Here is a 20,252-nt window from a genome sequence, read left to right on the forward strand (position 1 = left end):
AGAGCGCGAGCATACAAGTAGGCAGAATAGCAGCTAGAGGTTGTTGAAAAAGGAGTCTGACGAGAGGTTCCAACCCAGGACCCCAGGATCATAGCCTGAGCCGAAGGCAGATGCTTAATGACTGAGCTACCCAGGTGCCTCTTTAGGAAGATTTTGTAAGGGTATACTTCTTTTGCTAGTTACTTGCTTTTTTCCCTTAAATTGATTTTACTATAAAATATTTGTGAAGAACAGTCTTGATTCACAGTATAAGTTTTCTTGAGCTACTAATTAAAAACAAACATCAAAACCATGAAGGCACTTTTAAGAATCATGGAAATCATTTTGAAGTGAATTTTATATTACATAGATTATATTAGTACTATTTAACGTAAAACTTGTTGATTTATTTAATATTAAACATTTTAAAATTAGTTTTCCCAGTTGTTGAGGTAACTAAACACTTATAAAGTCTGGGTTTCCAACATGCCTCCCCTCCTATCTAACAGTGTATCTCAAATATAGCAATTTGGAAGTCCATCCCGACATTATTTTATGCCTTGTCTGTGTGCATTTTGTTGGATGAGGGCATAGGGGTGGGACAGGAATGGTCCTGTCCCAGGCTTCTGTCCTCCCTTAGGTTTAGGTAGTGGTTAGAAAAGGGCTGTCAGCTCAGCTTCTTAGAGACTCTGAGCAGTAGGAAACTTACTTTCCTGTTACTTCTTATGTGTCACAAACTTTGATAATCTGACAGCTGCACTAACTTGTCACGTAAAGCCCAGACAAAAATAGACCTGTATTAGAATCCACTGGGAAAAATGGCCATCTGTTTGTTAGATGACAGGAGCCTCCAGACTTCATTTATAAGCTAAAATATTATCTTGATCCAGAGCTTCCTATTTAGCTTTTTTCCCCCTTCAGCTTTCTTTACATTTAAGTGAGCACAGTGGGGGTCTATTTTGTATAACAAGAATGCCACTATAATCCTTTGTTCTTATCGCCTGAAACCTTAATGGCAGCGTTCCATGTAGAACTTGAGCTTAATTTTTTACTTTTGGTGGTATCACTTTGGAAAATGTCCTCACAAACATGTATTTGGAGGAGATAAAATGTAAAATATAAGCCGAACATTTCAAACTATATAAATTGCAGGAAAATAGGGCATACTTCTCTTAAGCCTTTATAGGCTTGCTTAGAGAAAGTCACTTAGGAACTTATGAAGTAAGGAAAAAAGTTTTCAAATTTAAGTACCTATTAGGTTATTTCATAAACATTTTGGAGATAATAAATACTTAAAATTTTAAAGTAGGACTTAACTCATAAACATAGAACCAGAATTTGAATTTTGGAACATATCCATCATAGAAGAAGTTGATTCAGGTCTCAATCTTATTTCTTTATAATTGGTCAGTTATGTCTACTTATTTAAACCTCACGTCGGAGCCCCAATTTCTCATCTTTCAGGTGGTTATTTGAAGCAGTGTTACATTGGAAATAAAAACTTTTAAGAGAATTAATGAAAAAATTGATTTGGGTATTTGCATGGAATTGTCTAAGCCATGTGAAAAATCTACTTTCAAAATCCATATTAGCATTTTAGTCCTTAATCTATTTTATAAAATTGTTACTCTAAATTGATAGTATAATATTCTTTCTAAACCATTTTATGGAGGTTGGGTTTTTCAGTTCAAGTTTTAACAAGAATTATAGAGCTCATAGCTTTTTGTAAAAGTTACACGTTTACATTTTTACAGTTCCATAGATATTTAAGTTAGTGTAATATTAGTTCCACAAGTAACTTCAATTTAGCAACTGTTTATTGACTGTTCTATGTTGGGAACTACTCTAGGTGCTGCACAATAAACTAGTGAAAGTCAGTGCCTTTGTGGGATTTTTTTTAATGATGACTCATTTTCATATGAGCCAGTGAAATACTGAAAAAATACAGTTCTTATAGCAGGCTTTCGTATACAGTTTTCACAAAAGCTAAATATGTGGGTGAATAAAAATTTTGGAATGAAATGGTTCAATTTTAAAGGTCAAGTATAATGAAGTGGCATCAAATAAATGGAAGTTAAGAGGAAAGAGATGAGAGGAATAGTGAATTTGTCATTATTTAAAAGGGAAAATAAAACCTATATTTTTCTTTTTTAAAAGGGTAACACAATACATGTTTATTACAGAAAAGCTAGAAAAGTTTAAAGGGAAAAAATCGTATTGCTATTACCTTACTCCACTGTTGGCTTCTCTATATGTACCTATGTGTAAAATCTTAAGACTTTTTATAACTTAGGTTTTCTACATGTGTTACTTACACCAAATTGCTTTTAAGCCAAAGTAGTCCATTCTAGATAATGTGTTATGTAACCAGTCCTTTATTGTACATTATATCATTTTCCGTTTTTTTGCTTTATAAGAAACTTAACAAATACGATTTTACCTTTACGCATTTATAACAATTTCTTCAGATTGACTATTTAGAATTGCTATTTCACTATCAAAAGTTGCTGCCATGATCTTTCAAATGAGCCAGGTAAGGGCCTTTTAAATCGCTTCCAAATTTTAGTAATAATGGCCACTGTATAGTTTGCCCAGGAATAGAGAGGAAAAGATTAGATAAATGTACAAATTTGGTGGAAAAGATGATTGGGAGATTATTTGGTTAGCACATATTTAAATGCAATATGGAATTAGGTCATTTTAATAACTATGCATGTAGGATTGAGAAAGCTAGAATTGAGTCATACAAATGTTGATTTGGGTGTTTTTTTAATGAGAAGGATATGAAGGGCAGAGTTGCAGAACTTAATTATAATTTCTGATCTAAAATTAAAAGTGTTTGGGGGCGCCTGGGTGGCTCAGTGGGTTAAGGCCTCTGCCTTCGGCTCAGGTCATGATCCCAGGGTCCTGGGATCGAGCCCCACATCCAGGGAGCCTGCTTCCCCTTCTCTCTCTCTGCCTGCCTCTCTGCCTACTGTGATCTCTGTCTGTCAAATAAATAAAATCTTTAAAAAAAAATTAAAAGTGTTTGAATAAAAGCACTGATTTAAAAAATGTAATATTTTAGGCTGAGGCATGCAGTGTAAGTTTTGTAGAAACGGGATTTTTTTCTACGTTCATGAATCTGTTGATAAGGAAATTGAAGAGTAGGCAAGTTACTCCAAAACTAGAGAAATGTAATCCACTAAATTTATTCCACTTTTTTATGGAAGCATAATCTTGTTTTCCAGAAATGATTTTAGGGAAGTCCAGATGATGCATTACCCATGATACTACATATCTAGTATCAGTGTTATACTTGATTTAGCAATGAAAAGCATATATAAAATGAATGGAAAAATGGAAATGAATGGAAAAAATTATGATGTCATTGAAAATTGGCAAGCAAAATGGTATACTGTTATGAGTTTATCAAAATGGGAAGGAAATTGATTAGTGAAACTAGAATGATTCACAGTAAGGAGTGACTACGGCTTTTATCCTATGATAATTATTTTTAAAATAGCAATTCTCAATTTGTGAAATTGCATATGTAGTGAGAAATACATTAAGAGAAGAAAGAATTGTAAAGAGTTTTAAGTAAATGGTTTTCCACTTCAAAAATTTTCCCCTTTAGAGGCACCTGACTTGGTCAGAAGAGCATGTGACTTTTGATCTTGGGTCCTGAATTTGAGCCCCATGTTGGGTGTAGAGATTACTGGAAAAAAAAATTACACTCCACATGTTTTTTAAAAAGTTGTATAACTATACTCATGGAAGATTAACTCAGCAAATGAATGGAGTAAGATACTTTCTAAGGTGATACATAAAGTTCTTGTAATAATGCTAGAGAAATTATATTACTGAATAGTATTTTTAAGTTAGCCTGGAAGGGTTTTCGTTTTATTAAGAGGGCAATTCATAAAAGTTGAAAACTAAGGTAGCATAGAAAACAGTATAAATAGATTGGAAAGAAACTTAGATGTTTGAGGGAAGCAAATCAGTACTTCTGTTTAAGCATTACTCAGGGTGCATATTTTGGAATCGATACTGTTTTTGCGATCAGTAGCTTATAAAATTGGTTTTTTGACATTCCTACTAGCTGAAAGATCTCAAACGATTGTACATATTTCTCTTTCTCAGTTTTAATGTACTGGGGTTTTTGAGGGGGAGGGTTAGAGTGAGAGTGAGTGGGGGAGGGACCAAGGGAAGGGGGAGAGAGACAGAGACAGAGAATCTCAAGCAGGCTCCACACCCAGCATGGAGCGCAGGGCTCAGTCTCACAACCCTGAGATCATGACCTGAGCAGAAATCACGAGTGGATGCTCAATTGCCTAAGCCACCCAGGTGCCCCTAATGTAAGAATTTCTGTCCCACAAGGCAGATTTGAAAGAATGATGGAGAGGTGGCATAATGGTGCTGGAGTAGCAAAACCATTTGAGCCCATTGATAATAAGTGATTTTTGATACTTAAGACCAAATTACTTTTCTCAAAAAGTAAAATATCCTGCTGTATTTTCCTTACTCAAAATTTGAAGGATATTCTTGAAAAATAATGTTTGGCATAGTGTTGACAAAATATTTTTTCCTGGGAGCAAAGAATTTATAGACATTAAGTAAAACAGAGTGTGTCTATAGATGTCAAGTGAGGGTTGTTGACAAATGCCCTGTATGTGGGGCAAAATCAAATTTAGTTGAGGGGCGCCTGGGTGGCTCAGTGGGTTAAAGCCTCTGCCTTCAGCTCAGGTTATGATCCCAGGGTCCTGGGATCGAGCCCCTCATCAGGCTCTCTGCTCTGCGGGAAGCCTGCTTTCTCCTCTCTCTCTGCCTGCCTCTCTGCCTGCTTGTGATCTCTGTCTGTCAAATAAATAAATAAAATCTTAAAAAAAAAAATAGTTGAAAGTTTTAGCTTTGGTCGTTTTGGTTGAAGTCAATTTTGCCTGATTTACCTATCACTTATTTAACTTTTTTAACTTTGTAGGCCTGGCTGAGAATTTCAGAGCATTTAAAAATGAATCTAAAATAGAGATGTTTATAACCAGAGAAAAATACCAGCAAATTACTCAGAAGAATTCACTGCCCCAAATCAACTATGATTTTCTCTCCAACTCTTTACCGCAGTAAAATTGTGTTATAGAAAATGTGTTATGGAAATACGTAACTGAGACAACTCTCAATTCTCCCACTGATAACAGTGTTGTGTGCATTTCTCCTTAGTTTATGTTTCTTGCACTCTAGAGTTAGGGGTGGTGGTGAGGAGGATAAGTAAATGGGTAAACATACCAAATGTGTGTGTATTTTTTAAATTCCACTTTTAAACTAGTATATTGAAGATATTTCTATTTAGTATTATAATTCTACATCATTGCTTTTGAATTTTATGTATATATGTATACACCATTCCATTGTTTAGACAAAGCATAATTTAGTCATTCTGTCTTTGGTCATTTAAGGTTCCAAATTTGTGTATTAGAAGCAGTCTTTTCAGTGAACATCCTCATACATAATATCTTGCTAAAGAGCAATATAGAGTGTAGTTGTTAAGAGCTCAGTTGTGCAGTCATGGGCAATTACTGAACCTTCTCGGTTTTCTCATCTTTAAGAATAAAAATAGTACTTTATTTACTTGAGTGGTGTTTTAGGATTAAATGAGTTAATATGTCTAGATACTCTTACTAGAATAGTGCTTAACATACATTAAATATTTAATAAATGCTGCTAGTTTTAGCAGTATTTTGTATTGATTTCAACTTCCAACAAGTTTAATTCTTTCAACTTTTAAATTTAAATTTGTAATAGATAAGCTACAAATTTTATTACCACATCCATTGATCTTTTTTACTCCCACATTCCTTTTGACCTGTGGCATATCCTACCGTTCACCAGTTCCCTTTCTTAGAATATTAACTACCTAGATGGGATTTTGTCCTTTTTCTCTTATCTTATGTACTCGTTAGACTTCTGTTCTTTTTCTCTGCTTTAGGGAATATACCTGATGTCTTAGGCATTATACACTCTGGTATATATATGTAAGTTCTTTTAAAACAAATGACTAGAATACAGATTCCTTATCCCCAGTCTAATTTGAAAACAAATACCTTATCTCCTAAGTTGTTTCTAGTCAGGTACCTTTGTATGGTCATCTCATATTAAATCTAATAAAAAGTAAACTTTACAACACCTACCATAACATTTTTTATTTTTATTCTCATGAAAAAATACTTCTGTTGCTCTTCCCTCTATATTACTGGTTTTCTCTTCCTATTTCCCCTCCCCCAAATTCAGGCTACTTAAGGATGACAGCAACAGCCTCTTAGCTATTATTCTGTCAGCTAGGGCCTGCTTGCTTCATCCCATAGCATTAACGCCGCCACAGTCTTCCTCACCTGCACCTCCCACCCTACTCCTGATGAGCCATTGTTTATGTTCCTTATTGGTGACATCCAATTTTTTGTGCATCAGATTTAAACGCTGCTTAGCTTTTTAGGCCTTTTGTAGTGGACCTCTACTACAGTTAGCCATGCTGCTTTCCTAGTACATGTTCTTTCTCCTGTGGATTGTCTTCACTGTTCCACAGAAAATTCCACAAACTCATGTCATTGATTTATACAAACCTTTTCTCTCATTAATGGCCTGGATTTCACCTGCTCAGTGAAACTTTCCTTGCTAACTCCAATTTGCATAGAATTCATTTTCCTCTGAATTTTATAGGACATGGAACATATACAAAATAAAGTTAGTCCTCTGTTCTTTCCAGTAATTACTTTTATATGTCCAAGTAGATTATAAGCTCCTTAATAGAGCTCAGTTTCCTGTTCTCATATCCACTTCATAAATTCTATGCACACACTGGATGCTCTTTTTTTTTTTTTTTTTTTGACTTGAGAGAGAGCACGTGCACGAGCAGGTGAGGGGAGACGGAGAAGCAAGCTCCCTGCTGATCAGGGAGCCTGACAAAGGCAGGGCCGGAACCCAGGACTCTGGGATCATCACCTGAGTTGAAGGCTGATGCTTAGTCAGCTGAGCCACCCAGGTGCCCCGAGGATACTTTTTAGTTAGTTCAGAAAAGTGGAAGGTCAATTAATACTTAATTTGGTTAGTATGAAGTATTGAGATGAATGTAAACTTGATCTAGAACTGAAGATAATCATATTTTTGCTTAGCATATTTCTTTTAAAGATTTTATTCATTTATTTGACAGAGTACACACAGCAAAGCTGCAGGCAGAGGGAGAGGGAGAAGCAGGCCTGGATGCAGGGCTTGATCCCAAAACTCTGGCATCATGACCTGAGCCGAAGGCAGACACTTAACTGACTGAGCAACCCAGGTGCCCCTGTTTAGCACATTTTAATTTCAATCCTAATGAGACTATAACAGTGGTCTATACTCTCCACTCAGGTTTAACATATTTCTGCGACACATTTTAAGTGCTTGGAGAACTGAAATTTATGGGACATAAACAGGTTTATTTAAATCTATATATGTGTATGTTGGCATACATTTGTAACTACATTTAATAGAAAAGTTATGTTATAGGGGTGCCTGGGTGGCTCAGTGGGTTAAGCCTCTGCCTTCGGCTCAGGTCATGATCCCAGGGTCCTGGGATCGAGCCCCGCATCAGGCTCTCTGCTCAGCGGGGAGCCTGCTTCCCCCTCTCTCTCTGCCTGCCTCTCTGCCTACTTGTGATCTCTGTCTGTCAAATAAATAAATCTTTAAAAAAAAAAAAAAAGAAAAGTTATGTTATAGAAATAATACCCTATAATATAGGGAAAAATAGAAGTATAGATGAACAAAAATTTAACTACCTAGTTTCTTTATTTACCTGGCTCCTTCACTAAAATAGAACTCCATGGGTTATAAAACTTAATCTACCACTATCTCCAGTGCTAGAAAAGAGCCTGCCTCATAGGCATGCCATTATTTGTTAAATAAAAATGAATTTATTTGAAGACAGCCCTTCGCTGATATTGGGACTGGGTGGTGGAAAGGAGAATGTTTTGCAGCTACTCCAACAACTTGAAAACTGTTGGTCTATCTTAAAGTGTCATTCTTCGATATTTCCCACATTCCTTAAAAACTACTTTTATTCTGTAATCTTCCAAGACTTTTTCTCAGGATATAAGATTGGAGAGCAGTGGGAAAGAGTAAAGGATTGGAAGATAGGGTTTATAATTAGGATGCCATTTGCTTTCAACTTTCAGGTTTAGAGCCCCAAACTTTGGATAATTAAGACAAGCAGGATGAGGCAAATTCTGTAGCTCAAACTCAGTTTATATTGTCTTAAATTCCACAAAAGTGCATGTGTTTTACTTTGAAAAAGATGTGGGGAACAAATTAGGAATGCAGGTTTATAATTAATTCATTTATTCATCACATTTATTATAAGCAACTGCCATGTAAATTCACTTGAGATGAGGCCTAGCCCTGCCTCTGCTGGGTAGCCCCGTAGTGTCTTAACACAAGCACTGGGCGCTGGGCTGGCTCAGTTGGTAGAGCATGAGACTCCTGATTTCAGGTTGTAATTTTGAGACCCACGTTGGGTGTAGAGAAAAGTAAAATCTTAAAAAACCAAACCTAAGCACTGACTTTTCTTAATTGGTTACTATGTAAAAACCTAAAAAAATTATGTAAAGATTTCCTTTTAGATTTTTTTGCTTATTCATAGTTACCCTGTCAGTTGGGTTTATTTGTTAGATATGTTTTTGAACCATTTAAAATTAATTTTACAATTATTAATTCTTATAATTGACAATTTTGCAAATAATGTTTTTTTAAATATTCTGAAGTTATGAGATCTCTTCTTTTCCCAAGGTATAAGAAAAAAAGTGAATTTGATGAAATAGGTCAAAATGCTATTGATATATACAGGTTTATTTGATAAGAAAAATGTTAGTTTTATAGGCATTTACTCCAAACTTTTATAAAATGTTCAGTGAAATATGAAAAATTTTCCAACATTGGCCAGAAAAAACTAATTTAATTTTGAACAGCTAAATATTGGAGCTCCTTTAGATTTCCATATAAAAATGTTCCAGGTAGGGGCATAGTTAATCTAACCTGTTAAAAATGTATGTTACCACAGTTAGTCAAAGGTTTATTAAACTTTTTTTCTCTTCTGACCCAGTTTATATTTTGCAAAATTAAATAATCTGCTATAAGTCATCATTGTGTCCAATAATTACCCAGAGGATAGTTTTAGTTCCAAAAGACAACATTCAATAAATGCTTGGGAAATAACTGCGGAAATTAAGAAATGACTAGAAATGGGAAATGTTCAAAAGTGTTAGGGATAGATCTGTGTTTATTCACTGTTATACTTGTTTTACCCTGCCCCAAATAACCAGTAACCCCAATAACCCCAAATTCAATTAAATTTAAAGTTTAATTAATCTTGATAGTATTCCACTTATCTCTCTTCCCCCCTTTATAAAATAAAAATGATTCCTAGGAAGTTGACACTTAGAAAATTTTTATTCCTGGGACACCTGGGTGGCTCAGTTGGTTAAGTGTCTGCCTTTGGCTGGGGCCATGATCTGAGAGTCCTGGGATGGAATCCCACATGAGGCTCCTTGCTCAGTGGGGAGCCTACTTCTCCCTCTGCCTGCCACTTTCCCTGCTTGAGTGCGCTCTCTTGTCTCTGACAAACAAATAAATAAAATTTAAAAAAAAATTTTTTTACTCATGTCCTTCCACAGCAACTTTTCATGTATTGGTAAAATTCAAATGATTTATCAAAAAAAGTAATACTGTAATTATATGATAAACAGTAGATATGTCAGAGGAATATGTATTAGAAATTATCCTTAATTTTTTCGGGGCACCTGGGTGGCTCAGTGGGTTAAAGCCTCTGCCTCCGGCTCAGGTCGAGATCCCAGGGTCCTGGGATCGAGCCCCGCATCGGGCTCTCTGCTCTTTGGGGAGTCTGCTTCTTCCTCTCTCTCTGCCTGCTTCTCTGCCTACTTGTGATCTCCGCCTGTCAAATAAATAAATAAAATCTTAAAAAAAAAAAAAGAAAAAGAAATTATCCTTAATTTTTTCTTATAATAACCCTTTAAATTATAAAAATAATATAAACACGTTAGAAATTTTGAAAAAATCATCATTTCATCACACTGACACATAAGTTATTCATATTTTGGTATAAATCCGTGCACTTTAAAACATCTTTGCATTAGGATAACTTGGGATTCCTGTTAAAAAACATAAGTCACACTTCCTTTTTTTTTTTTAATAATATTTATTCATTTGAGAGAGCGAGAGCACAAGCGGGGAGGAGGGTGAGGGAGGAGGAGAAGCAGATTCCCCAGTGGACAGGGAGCCCAATGGGGGGCTGGATTCCAGGACCCCGGGATCATGATCTGAGTAGAAAGCAGACAACCAACTGAGCCACCCAGGCCCCAGAAGTTCACATTACTCAGGTGATTGCACATTAAATTTGAGAGTTGGAAACAAAAGAAAGGTAATTTTTTAAGAGCCCCTGTTAGTTTCATTTTAAAATTACATAATGTTACTTTTATTATTTATTTTTAAGTAAACTTTACTCCCCAATGTGGCACTCAGACTCATGACCCCAAGATCAAGAGTTCCATGCTCTACCACCTGAACCAGCCAGGTGCCCCCATAACATTACTTTTAATAGATATGAGCAAGTTCTAGTGAGCTTTGTAAAATTATGTGTATGTATATAATGGGCTTATTAAATGGAGGCATTTTCCATTGGTAAATGACAGATGCAAGAGTCTTTGATGTAAAATTTAAGGCAGTATCTAGAATTTACATTATTTTCTTTTTTCTTTCATTATTTTAAAAATTTAAACCAAGATTATGTTATGAGGTAGATTCCTGTACAAGCCTATATAACTGCTAAATATTAAGAATATTTAACTTCTAGGTAAGATGTTTTCATGCAAATACTAGTTAGTAACACCTAGGATAATAATGTTTTAAAGAAAAATGGACTAGTAAGCAGGTTGTTCACATGTTCTTGTGCTGGTTTTTCACCAATGTGGAATTTTTTACCAAAATGGAATTTGAGTATGATCTGCAGCATAACCTTTGCTTTTCTCTCAAATGGGGTCGATTATAACAACATTGCTTTTTTGGTTATTTGGTTTATATAGCTCTATTTAAAGAATATGTAATGAAAAGTTTATACTCCTTTAGATCACAATTTTGTTAACTGGTATGATTTATACATCTGGAATATCTAAATGCTTTCTTTTCAATCCTTGGAAAGTGTTTATAGGACATGTTATTATCATTCCTGTTTTATAAGTGGGAACACTGATGCTGTGAGAAATTCAGTATTTGATACAAAGTGATGAAATTCTTTTCATTTTTATCACACTGCTTTACCAAAGCAGGTTGACGCTTTTAAAATTTGAATGTTTAAAAAGTAAGATTATAGCTGCTATGTATTAACATTATAGCCATCAGTATAGGCTCTAGAGAGGGGCTGTTGAATATTTATTGGTTGAATTAATAAATGATAACCAGTGACCAGGTATTCAAGACCAGAGAATTCTACAGTTTTTCTACAAACATATTGAATGTAATACCAATTGAAGCAATAAATAATGAATCCAAGGTAGAGGACCCATTCATGTAGAAAAAAAAAACAACAACAGATTTTTTGGCTTATATTCTTACACAAAAATAGACTTTTTAAATTTAAGTCCATAAATGAAATCATATATGTACAGTCTCTTTTTTCTTGTCTCTATTCTTCTTTCTACCCTTAGAACTCTGCCTGCTATAACCATTATCAATTTTGTGTGTATACCATGTTATCTCCACACCCATAAAATCATCTACAAACATAGATATGTATAAGTAGATTTATTTTTGATCATTGTTTTGTAAAAATGAATTCTACATGCATATTTTAATCATTTTTCATTCTGTAAAATCATAGGGAAACTCTCCCAAGTTACCTGTTACATATAGCTTTAATTCATTTTATATGGATATATAATATTCCATGATGTGGATGCACCATAATTTCTTAAACCATTTTCCTACTGTTGGACATTTACTTTGTTAACTGTTTCTGCTGCTGCGAAGTTAGCATAAATAACTGTGTATAACATCATTGTATCCTGCGTGCTTTTGTTTCTGTGGGGTAAATCTGAGAACAGAATGGCTAGGTCAAAAAGTATACTTTTTATTTGAATAGATTTTGGCAAAGGCTTTCCATAAAGGTTATAACAATTCATATTTTCTTGAGCAGTGGATGAATTCCCTTTCCTCATACCACTTCAGTAGTGTTAATACCCTTTTTAAGCTTTTACCATACTGATTGGTATAAAGTGATATCTATTATTTTGTTTTTCCCATTTTGGAAGTTTGTATGTATTGCCACATTATTTTTAACCATTTGCATTTTCTCTTCTGGGAATTGCCTATTCATATTCTTTGCCAGTTTTCTCTATGAGTGTTGGTTGTCCTGGCCAATTGTGAGAACTGTATATAATTTGTCATCTGCATTTGGGAAACTGATCACTTGAACTTAACTTTGCTCCCACTTTCAACTCAGCCTGTTCACCTCTACTGAGTCAAGCAGGGGAATGCAAGGAAACCTCAGGTTTTATGGCAGCCTCAAAGAAGATGGCTGGTGGAGAACTTAAGGCAAAAAGTAAGAAACGGACCCATGAAATTATTTGGAATGCCTCAACTACCTTTCTACCCCCAGAGGGATGTTGACATCAGCGTGGCTCCAAGAAACCGAAAAGGAGGAAAACCAGCAGGCTGAATCCTCCTCCTCTTGAGCAAAGATTTCTTTTCGGTTCTATTCCCAAGGACTATGAACAGCCTATTTGCTGTCTACACCTGCTACATAGCTGTCATGGTAGAGAAAGGGTCAGCTACCCAGGTCTGCCAACACTGAGCTTCAGTGAATAGAAAAAATAGCTACACCTCTAAGGATCCAGCAACAAGAAAGTGCTAACTGAAACTGTTGGGACAGGCCCCTAACAAAGCAGAGGACTGACAATAACTTCAACAAAATGCTATGAACACAGCAATATTGAAAGTGTAGTATTTAAAAAAAAAAAACCAAAACCCCATTATTTTTGAACTACTATAGCAATAAGTCAAATGGAAGAAAACGGTAACATGGAGACCTAAATTATTGGCCTGGAAAATATAGTGGAAGAAATAGTTTTAAACCTGGACCAAAATTCAAAGACAGGGTAAAAATAATAGATTTTGAGAATAGAACAACGAGATCCAGTGCGTATAAAAGGAGTTCTAAAAGGAAAAAAAAAAAAAAAGAACAAATGGAAAAAAGGCAGTAATTTTTTAAAAAAATTCTTGAGCCGGAAGATACCTGTTTCTGTAACTTGAAAGGGCAAGCTGAATTCCAGGCAGAATTTATGCTAATAGAATAATAAATGGCAATTACTATGTCCTCACTTTACCAGGCAGCATTCTAATGGCTTCACATTAACTCAGAATCCTTATTAATGGCCTTGCAAAATAGGCACTATCATTCCCATTATTCAGATAAGGAAAAAAGAGGTTAAGTGGGTAGTCAATGTAAACCCAAGAGGTCTGACGCCAAAGCCTGACTGAGCTGGCTCAAAGTGCAAAACTTAGGCATATTCTCTTAAAATTTATGAACTCTGAAGATCAAGAGGAAATTTACAAGTTATGAAGAGAAAGAGCAAGTCGTCTGCAAAAGAAAGAAAGTAAAATTTTCATCTGCATCACCTTAAGGCAGGAAAGAGAAAAGGACCACAAGCCAAGATGTCTCAAACCAATCAAATTATCCACCTACCATCTGATGAAAATACTCAGAGAAAGGGATAGCTAATAATATTTAACCTTGGTCTTTGCACATGTTATTCCTCCTACCTGGAATAACTCCTCCCTTTCTTTACTAGACTAACCCCTCATCCTTAACATCTTCACCTTTTCCAGGACATTTTTTGCACGTCCCCAAGTCTGAGTATTATACTCCCCCTAAGTGTACCCATAGCATCCCGTATTTCCCCCATTTTGGCACTACTTTTCTCCATAAAATTCTAAGTCCTCTGAGGACACAGACACTATGCATGTTTTGTTCACTGTGGTAGCCACAGTTCCTACCACAGTACCTAGAATATAGTAAGTTGACTGGGTGACTAAAATGTAATTGTAGTCAAAGTTAGCAAATCTTTTTGCTCCCATACTCAGATTGTTCTAGCTATTCAAGGAAAATAAAGCTTTAAGTAAAGTTTGTCTTTAGTAGATATATGAGGCTTTATTCAAGGATGCCTTGTATATATTTCTGTATCTACCTTGTGACTATAATTTTACAAATTCTGAAATAAAATTTCAACAACTAATTGTATAAAAAGCTGTATGTGTAGACTCAGTTTATATAAGGCATATTTATAATGCATAATTAATCCATGTCATGCTCAAAATTCTCTTATTTGTTATTTTGTAAAGCAGAATTAGTCGGAAAGTGTAGGGATGAATTTGCAAGATTAGTCAAACTCTGGCATGGTGTTTTAATACTCTAGAAACAATAATGTTAATTCTGTATTTTTCTCTATTTCTCTTTAGATAAAAGCTAAAAATTATGACAAGGTTGAAAAGGTGAGTCCTCATAAACATATTTTCAATTTTATGCAGAAGTGTAACTTAAGACTTCACACACATAGGCAAATAAAGTAAAATCGTAACAATTGTTGAATCTAGGTAGTGATTATATAGGAGTTCATTGTACTTATTCAACTTTTTTTGTATGCTTGAAAATGTTCATAATAAAAATTTTGGAAAAGAAAATGTACTCCACTGGCAAAAGTCATCAGAATGATTTTGATTATCTAAACTGAAAATAGGAGGGATTTGTTAAATTTGCCATTTATCTGTAAGAAGATAAATTCATGAAAAGAGCTGAATTTATTTTTTTAATATTCCATTTTGCCCATGTACATGTGGAATTTTTTAATAGTGGATTCTGATAATATTTTCTTGTATTTATAGCTATTTCAGAGATGCCTTATGAAGGTTTTGCACATTGATTTATGGAAGTGTTATCTTTCATATGTTCGAGAAACCAAGGGTAAACTGCCAAGTTACAAGTAAGTTAAAAAAAGATCTTAAGAAAACAAGTCCTCTCTGGGCACACAGTCAGTCCCACATAAACTCACACCTTCTTTTAACTCTGGGGCAACTTCAGAAATTCAGGGTTCTCTGAGAAGTCAGTAAAACTTAGAACAAGTGCTTCAAAGAAAGTCTTATCCTGGAGAATTGAATCACCCAAGCCCTTCTATTACAAAACACTACATTTGCAACACCAAGTCACTTTGTTGGCAGGCTTGTTGTCAAACTCCACAGAAAGCATCTTACTACTATGCAGTGTGCTGCCTACATATTCAGAGGTGTCTTTGACAGTTCTCTTGTAGCGTAACTCCCCGTGATGACACACCCACCTATCCATCCTCATGAAAACTCAGTAATGGACTTTCTTAAATAGTTCATCTTTTGTATTACAAACAGGAAAGTTATTTCTGTAACTAGAATTCTATATTTCCTTTTCCTCATTATCTTTTATTATCTTATATTGAAGAGGAAGTTCTTTCTTCCTAAATTTTACTTCAAAGCTAATACATCTTCAGACATAACTTACCTCCTTAATCAGAGAACCAGATATTTCCACATTTGAATCTGCTACATGCAAGATTAGGCAGTTTAAAGGATACAAGGTTAAGTGAAACGTGGGCTTTATCTTTGATAAGCTCACAAACAGTAGGCAAAAGAAAGTACATAAATTAATGACATCGACAAACTAAACATAAAAGAACTGCTTTATGTACTTACAAAGATATCTTTATATTTTTGCTTATACAGAGGTCCAAATGCTGTTTTGATCATATGATCAGAAGTTATAATTTTTTTTTAAGTTTTTATTTTTAAGTGATCTCTACATCCAGCATGGGTCTCAAACTCACAACCCCAAGATCAAGAGTCAATACTCTACCAACTGAGCCAGCCAGTTGGTGTTAGATATATTTTTTAGTTGTAGATAAATTTTAGATTTAGTTTTAGTTTTAGTTTTGTTTTAGTTGTAGATATATTTTAGTAACAAATACTTGTTTTTAAAAAAACATGTCTTTCTGGGTGCCTGGCTGGCTCATTCAGTAGAGCGTATGACTCTTGATCTTAGGGTTATAAGTTTGAAACCCATGATGGGTGTAGACATCACTTAAATATAGAATCTTTAGGAGGGTGGCTTGCTGGCTCAGTTGGTAGAGCATGTGACTTTTTTTTTTTAAGATTTTATTTATTTGGCAGAGAGAGAGACAGTGAGAGGGGGAATACAAGCAGGGGAGTGGGAGAGGGAGAAGCAGGCTTCCTGCTGAACAGGGAGTCTGATGTGGGACTGGATCCCAGGATCCTGGGATCATGACCTGAGCTGAAGGCAAATGCTTAAGGACTAAGCCACCCAGGCGCCCCGAGCATGTGACTTTTGATCTTGGGGTCATGAGTTCAAGCTGCACGTTGGATGTAGGGATTGTTTAAAAATAAAATCTTAAAAAAATAATTAAATCTTAAAAATAAACATGTCTTTCACATTTATTTCAGAGAAAAAATGGCTCAAGCATATGACTTTGCACTAGATAAAATTGGAATGGAAATTATGTCTTATCAGGTAGAGTTAAATTATTTCCATATTTACACTTAATATATTGAAAATATCAAGAAAGATACTGACATTTTACTTTATTTCTTAGATTTGGGTGGATTACATCAATTTCTTAAAAGGCGTGTAAGTATTTTTATAGGTTTTTTTTCCTTCCATGTGAACAGTTGCTTTAGCTACAATATAATTGTGGGCATTTTTTTATCCAATGCCAGGGAAGCTGTTGGGTCTTACGCAGAAAATCAGAGAATAACAGCTGTCCGAAGAGTTTATCAACGAGGTTGTGTTAATCCAATGATCAACATTGAACAACTCTGGAGAGACTATAACAAGTACGAAGAGGTAAATTAGCCAGAGTAGTTCATTATTATAACTAAGCCATTTTTAATTTTTATGTACTTGGATTTATGGATTCTAGCCTCTCTAGTATAAGGTACCTGGTTATTGGTGCTACACAGGTCTGTTTTTATATTGATTGTAATCAGAGAACTACTTCTAATGTTTTTGTAAGGTTTTCTAATATTACTGAATTATTTCTCAGAGAATACCCTGGGAGAAATTATAATTCTTACAAAACCACTTATATTCAATGCTTAACTGTATCCAAACAGTCATACATACACATTGTCATTCATCGCTTATGAAATGGGACCTTATTAGAATTGTTTCCAGTAGGCATGTTTAGTTGCATTGCAAGTCTTTCATGTAGTTACAGTGCTGTGATTTATCGGCTTGCAGTGGAGCTGTAGTCCAAGATCTTTGTCTCACTGGCATATTTTTAACTAGCTGAGCTAATCAGCTTATATATAGGAACATACATGCCAAATAAGCTGTATCATTACAAGTTTCTTTTATATCTCTTGTGATGAGGAAGAACTATGTAGGGTGTTGAAACTGTTCTCTTGGGGTGCCTGTGTGGCTCAGTCCTTTGGGCGTCTGTCTTCAGCTCAGGTCATGATTGCAGGGTTCTGGGATTGAGTCCCGAATCAGGGCTCCCTGCTCAGCGAGCAGTCTTCTCCCTCTCCCTCTGCTCCTCCCCCTCACACATGCTCTCTCTCTTCTCTCTCAAATGAATAAGTAAAATCTTTAAAAAAAAAAGTTACACAGACCTAGTTAGAAAAGGGATTTTAAAGCAAAGTGCTGGCTATTCAATCTGATGAATCTGTATAGCATTTTTTTATTAATAGAATTTTATATGAAATAATAGACCCTTTCCAAATCATTCCTTATCTTTAGAAATTCCTGACGCATGGAGACTTACTACACCCTCCTAACAGATATAAGCAGATCCTCCTTGATCCCTGAAGCATGTAATGTGATTGACCTTTATTTTATTAACAAAATGTTTTAAAATATAGAGTTTTAAAATGTTTTAAAATATAGAGTGATTTAGTAAATGCACAAATTAACTGTATTGTACTAATTTTAAAACATACTTAATTTTTAAATAATATACATTTCTCTTTGTTTTCCTAGGGTATCAATATTCATTTAGCTAAAAAAATGATTGAAGATCGGAGTCGAGATTACATGAATGCTAGACGTGTAGCAAAGGTATGGAATTCCAACAGATTACTTCTTTTAATGAGTATGTTTAATGTTTAATGTTGCTCTTGGCATTTTCAATTATTAGCAGTCTTAACCAATGACAATTTCATCATCTGAGCAGATATATTTGAAATGAAATGCCTCTTTACACACATGTTAAAGGATAAAAATAGAACAAATCACGTTTGGAAGAAACTTTTTAAAATACTTGACCAGGACATGGAGATAAGGTTCTACCTGCAATTGATGAAAAGTTCTGTGCTTTCCTTCTATCTGCTCATACATACTTGAATACTGTAATACTTTGTGGTCTCATAGCTCTTAGGACCAGATTTTTGTCTTATGTGCATACCTTTCCATTCATTGACACTATTAAGAGGCAGGAAAGATAGCCTAGTAATACAAACTATTGAAATTTTAAAAGACAATTTCTCCAAAGATGGCAGTAGTGATGCCACCAGATCATCAGTCATGTTGATCTGTCAACTCCTCTGTCCTGGAGAGTGACCTCCTAGATCACCTGTAGAAAGGGCCCAGAGGTGTTCTGTTCACTCAGGCCTGGGGAACCTGTTCTTGGGTAAGTCATCCTCTGTTATCTTTCTCTCTGTTCTTTAGTAGTTTTTAGATTATATTAACAAAGTGGTATTTGGGGAAAATAGGCATTTTGAACAAAGTAATCCAAACTGATCAATTCCATTCCATATATCTGAGTTGTTCCGAGGCTAACCACAGAATTCTAAATGCTTGTTATCTAGGAATATGAGACAGTAATGAAAGGTTTGGACCGCAATGCTCCCTCAGTGCCTCCTCAGAATACTCCCCAAGAAGCCCAGCAAGTGGATATGTGGAAGAAATACATACAGTGGGAAAAGAGCAATCCTCTTCGTACAGAAGATCAGACGCTTATCACAAAAAGAGGTAACAGGATTAACCCTCCTAGGATTCCAATTACATATATGTTCAGCCACTTGATATTATCCCATAGACTATTTTTTGCCTCCAGTCTTTTTTTTCTCTTATGTTCTTCAGATTCAGTAAGTTCTATAGATCTTTCTTCATTGATGTTCACTGACCTTTGTTTTATCATATCCAATCTGCTGTTAGATCCATCCAGTGAAGTCTTCATCTCAGATATACTTTTCAGTTCTCTATATTTCCATTCTAGAAATTTTGGAGAGTGCATGAGTGGCTCAGTAGGTTAAGCATCCAACATCTCAGCTCAGGTCTTGATCTCAGGGTCTTGAGTTCAAACCCCCATTGGGCTCCACACCCAACATGGAGTCTACTTAAAAATATATATTGCATTTTTTTATAGTTTCTTTTTTATAGTTTCCATTTCTCTGTTGAGATTCTGTGTTTATTAACACCTTTTTCTTTATATCCTTGAACATATTTATAAGAGTAGTTCTGAAGTTCTAGATGTCATCATGGAACTGGTTCCTTTATCTCTTGACTGTGGGCCACATCTTCCTATTTTGTCAGAGTCTAGATGTTTAAAATTTTTCTTTTGGAAATTATACAGATGTACAAATGATAAATTGTGAAGACTGGGTTCTCTCATCTTCCTCTGAAAAATATTGAGTTTTATTTTAGCAGGGAGTTCAATTATTGACAGATCACCTAGACCTTGTTAGGATGGATCTATTTTAGTTTTGCCTTTAATTTTATGGTAAATCTCTTTGTCCTGGGACAAAGTCTTTACTCCTTAAACAGAGTGGGAAGTTCAAGGTGTTTGCCCAGAACTTCTAACTTGATGAGACTCAAATTCTAAACTTGATCTCCATTACAGAGGGCAGCTGCTAAGAAACCTATTCAGCTCTTTTAGCCTTCCAGCTTTGCTTTCCACTTGAGCTCTTTGTATTCTTCTGTGTGTAAGTATATTTTAGAGGCCAACTAAAGATTTGAGGGCATTTATGCTCAGATGTTCAGGCACCATTCTTTGCTGGGAATTTTCCCCCTTAACTTTCTACCTATTCTCATAGCTCAGAATGCCATGTTACTTCCCTCAAGCTAATAAGACTTCAGTATTTGACTTGAGATCTAGCTATCCCAGAACTGTACACACAGCGATGTGTCCCTGAGGGGAAAAGTCATATTAAATATGGATCTTACC

The 20,252-nt window shown here is 35.2% G+C and overlaps 1 protein-coding gene across 1 annotated transcript in view; it reads left to right on the forward strand.

The window, feature by feature from the left end:
* The window catches only part of CSTF3 (cleavage stimulation factor subunit 3), a 68,373-nt gene that overhangs the window by 35,846 nt on the left and 12,275 nt on the right, over window positions 1–20,252 (forward strand). Inside the window, exons 4-10 of the mRNA XM_080816664.1 lie at window positions 14,509–14,541; window positions 14,932–15,029; window positions 16,534–16,600; window positions 16,683–16,717; window positions 16,807–16,933; window positions 18,068–18,145; window positions 18,895–19,057. Coding sequence (XP_080672790.1) covers window positions 14,509–14,541; window positions 14,932–15,029; window positions 16,534–16,600; window positions 16,683–16,717; window positions 16,807–16,933; window positions 18,068–18,145; window positions 18,895–19,057 — 601 coding nt within the window. The remainder of the gene's footprint in view (window positions 1–14,508; window positions 14,542–14,931; window positions 15,030–16,533; window positions 16,601–16,682; window positions 16,718–16,806; window positions 16,934–18,067; window positions 18,146–18,894; window positions 19,058–20,252) is intronic.

The sequence above is a fragment of the Martes martes genome (genome assembly GCF_963455335.1).
Source record: "Martes martes genome assembly, chromosome: 10".
Lineage (NCBI taxonomy): Eukaryota > Metazoa > Chordata > Mammalia > Carnivora > Mustelidae > Martes > Martes martes.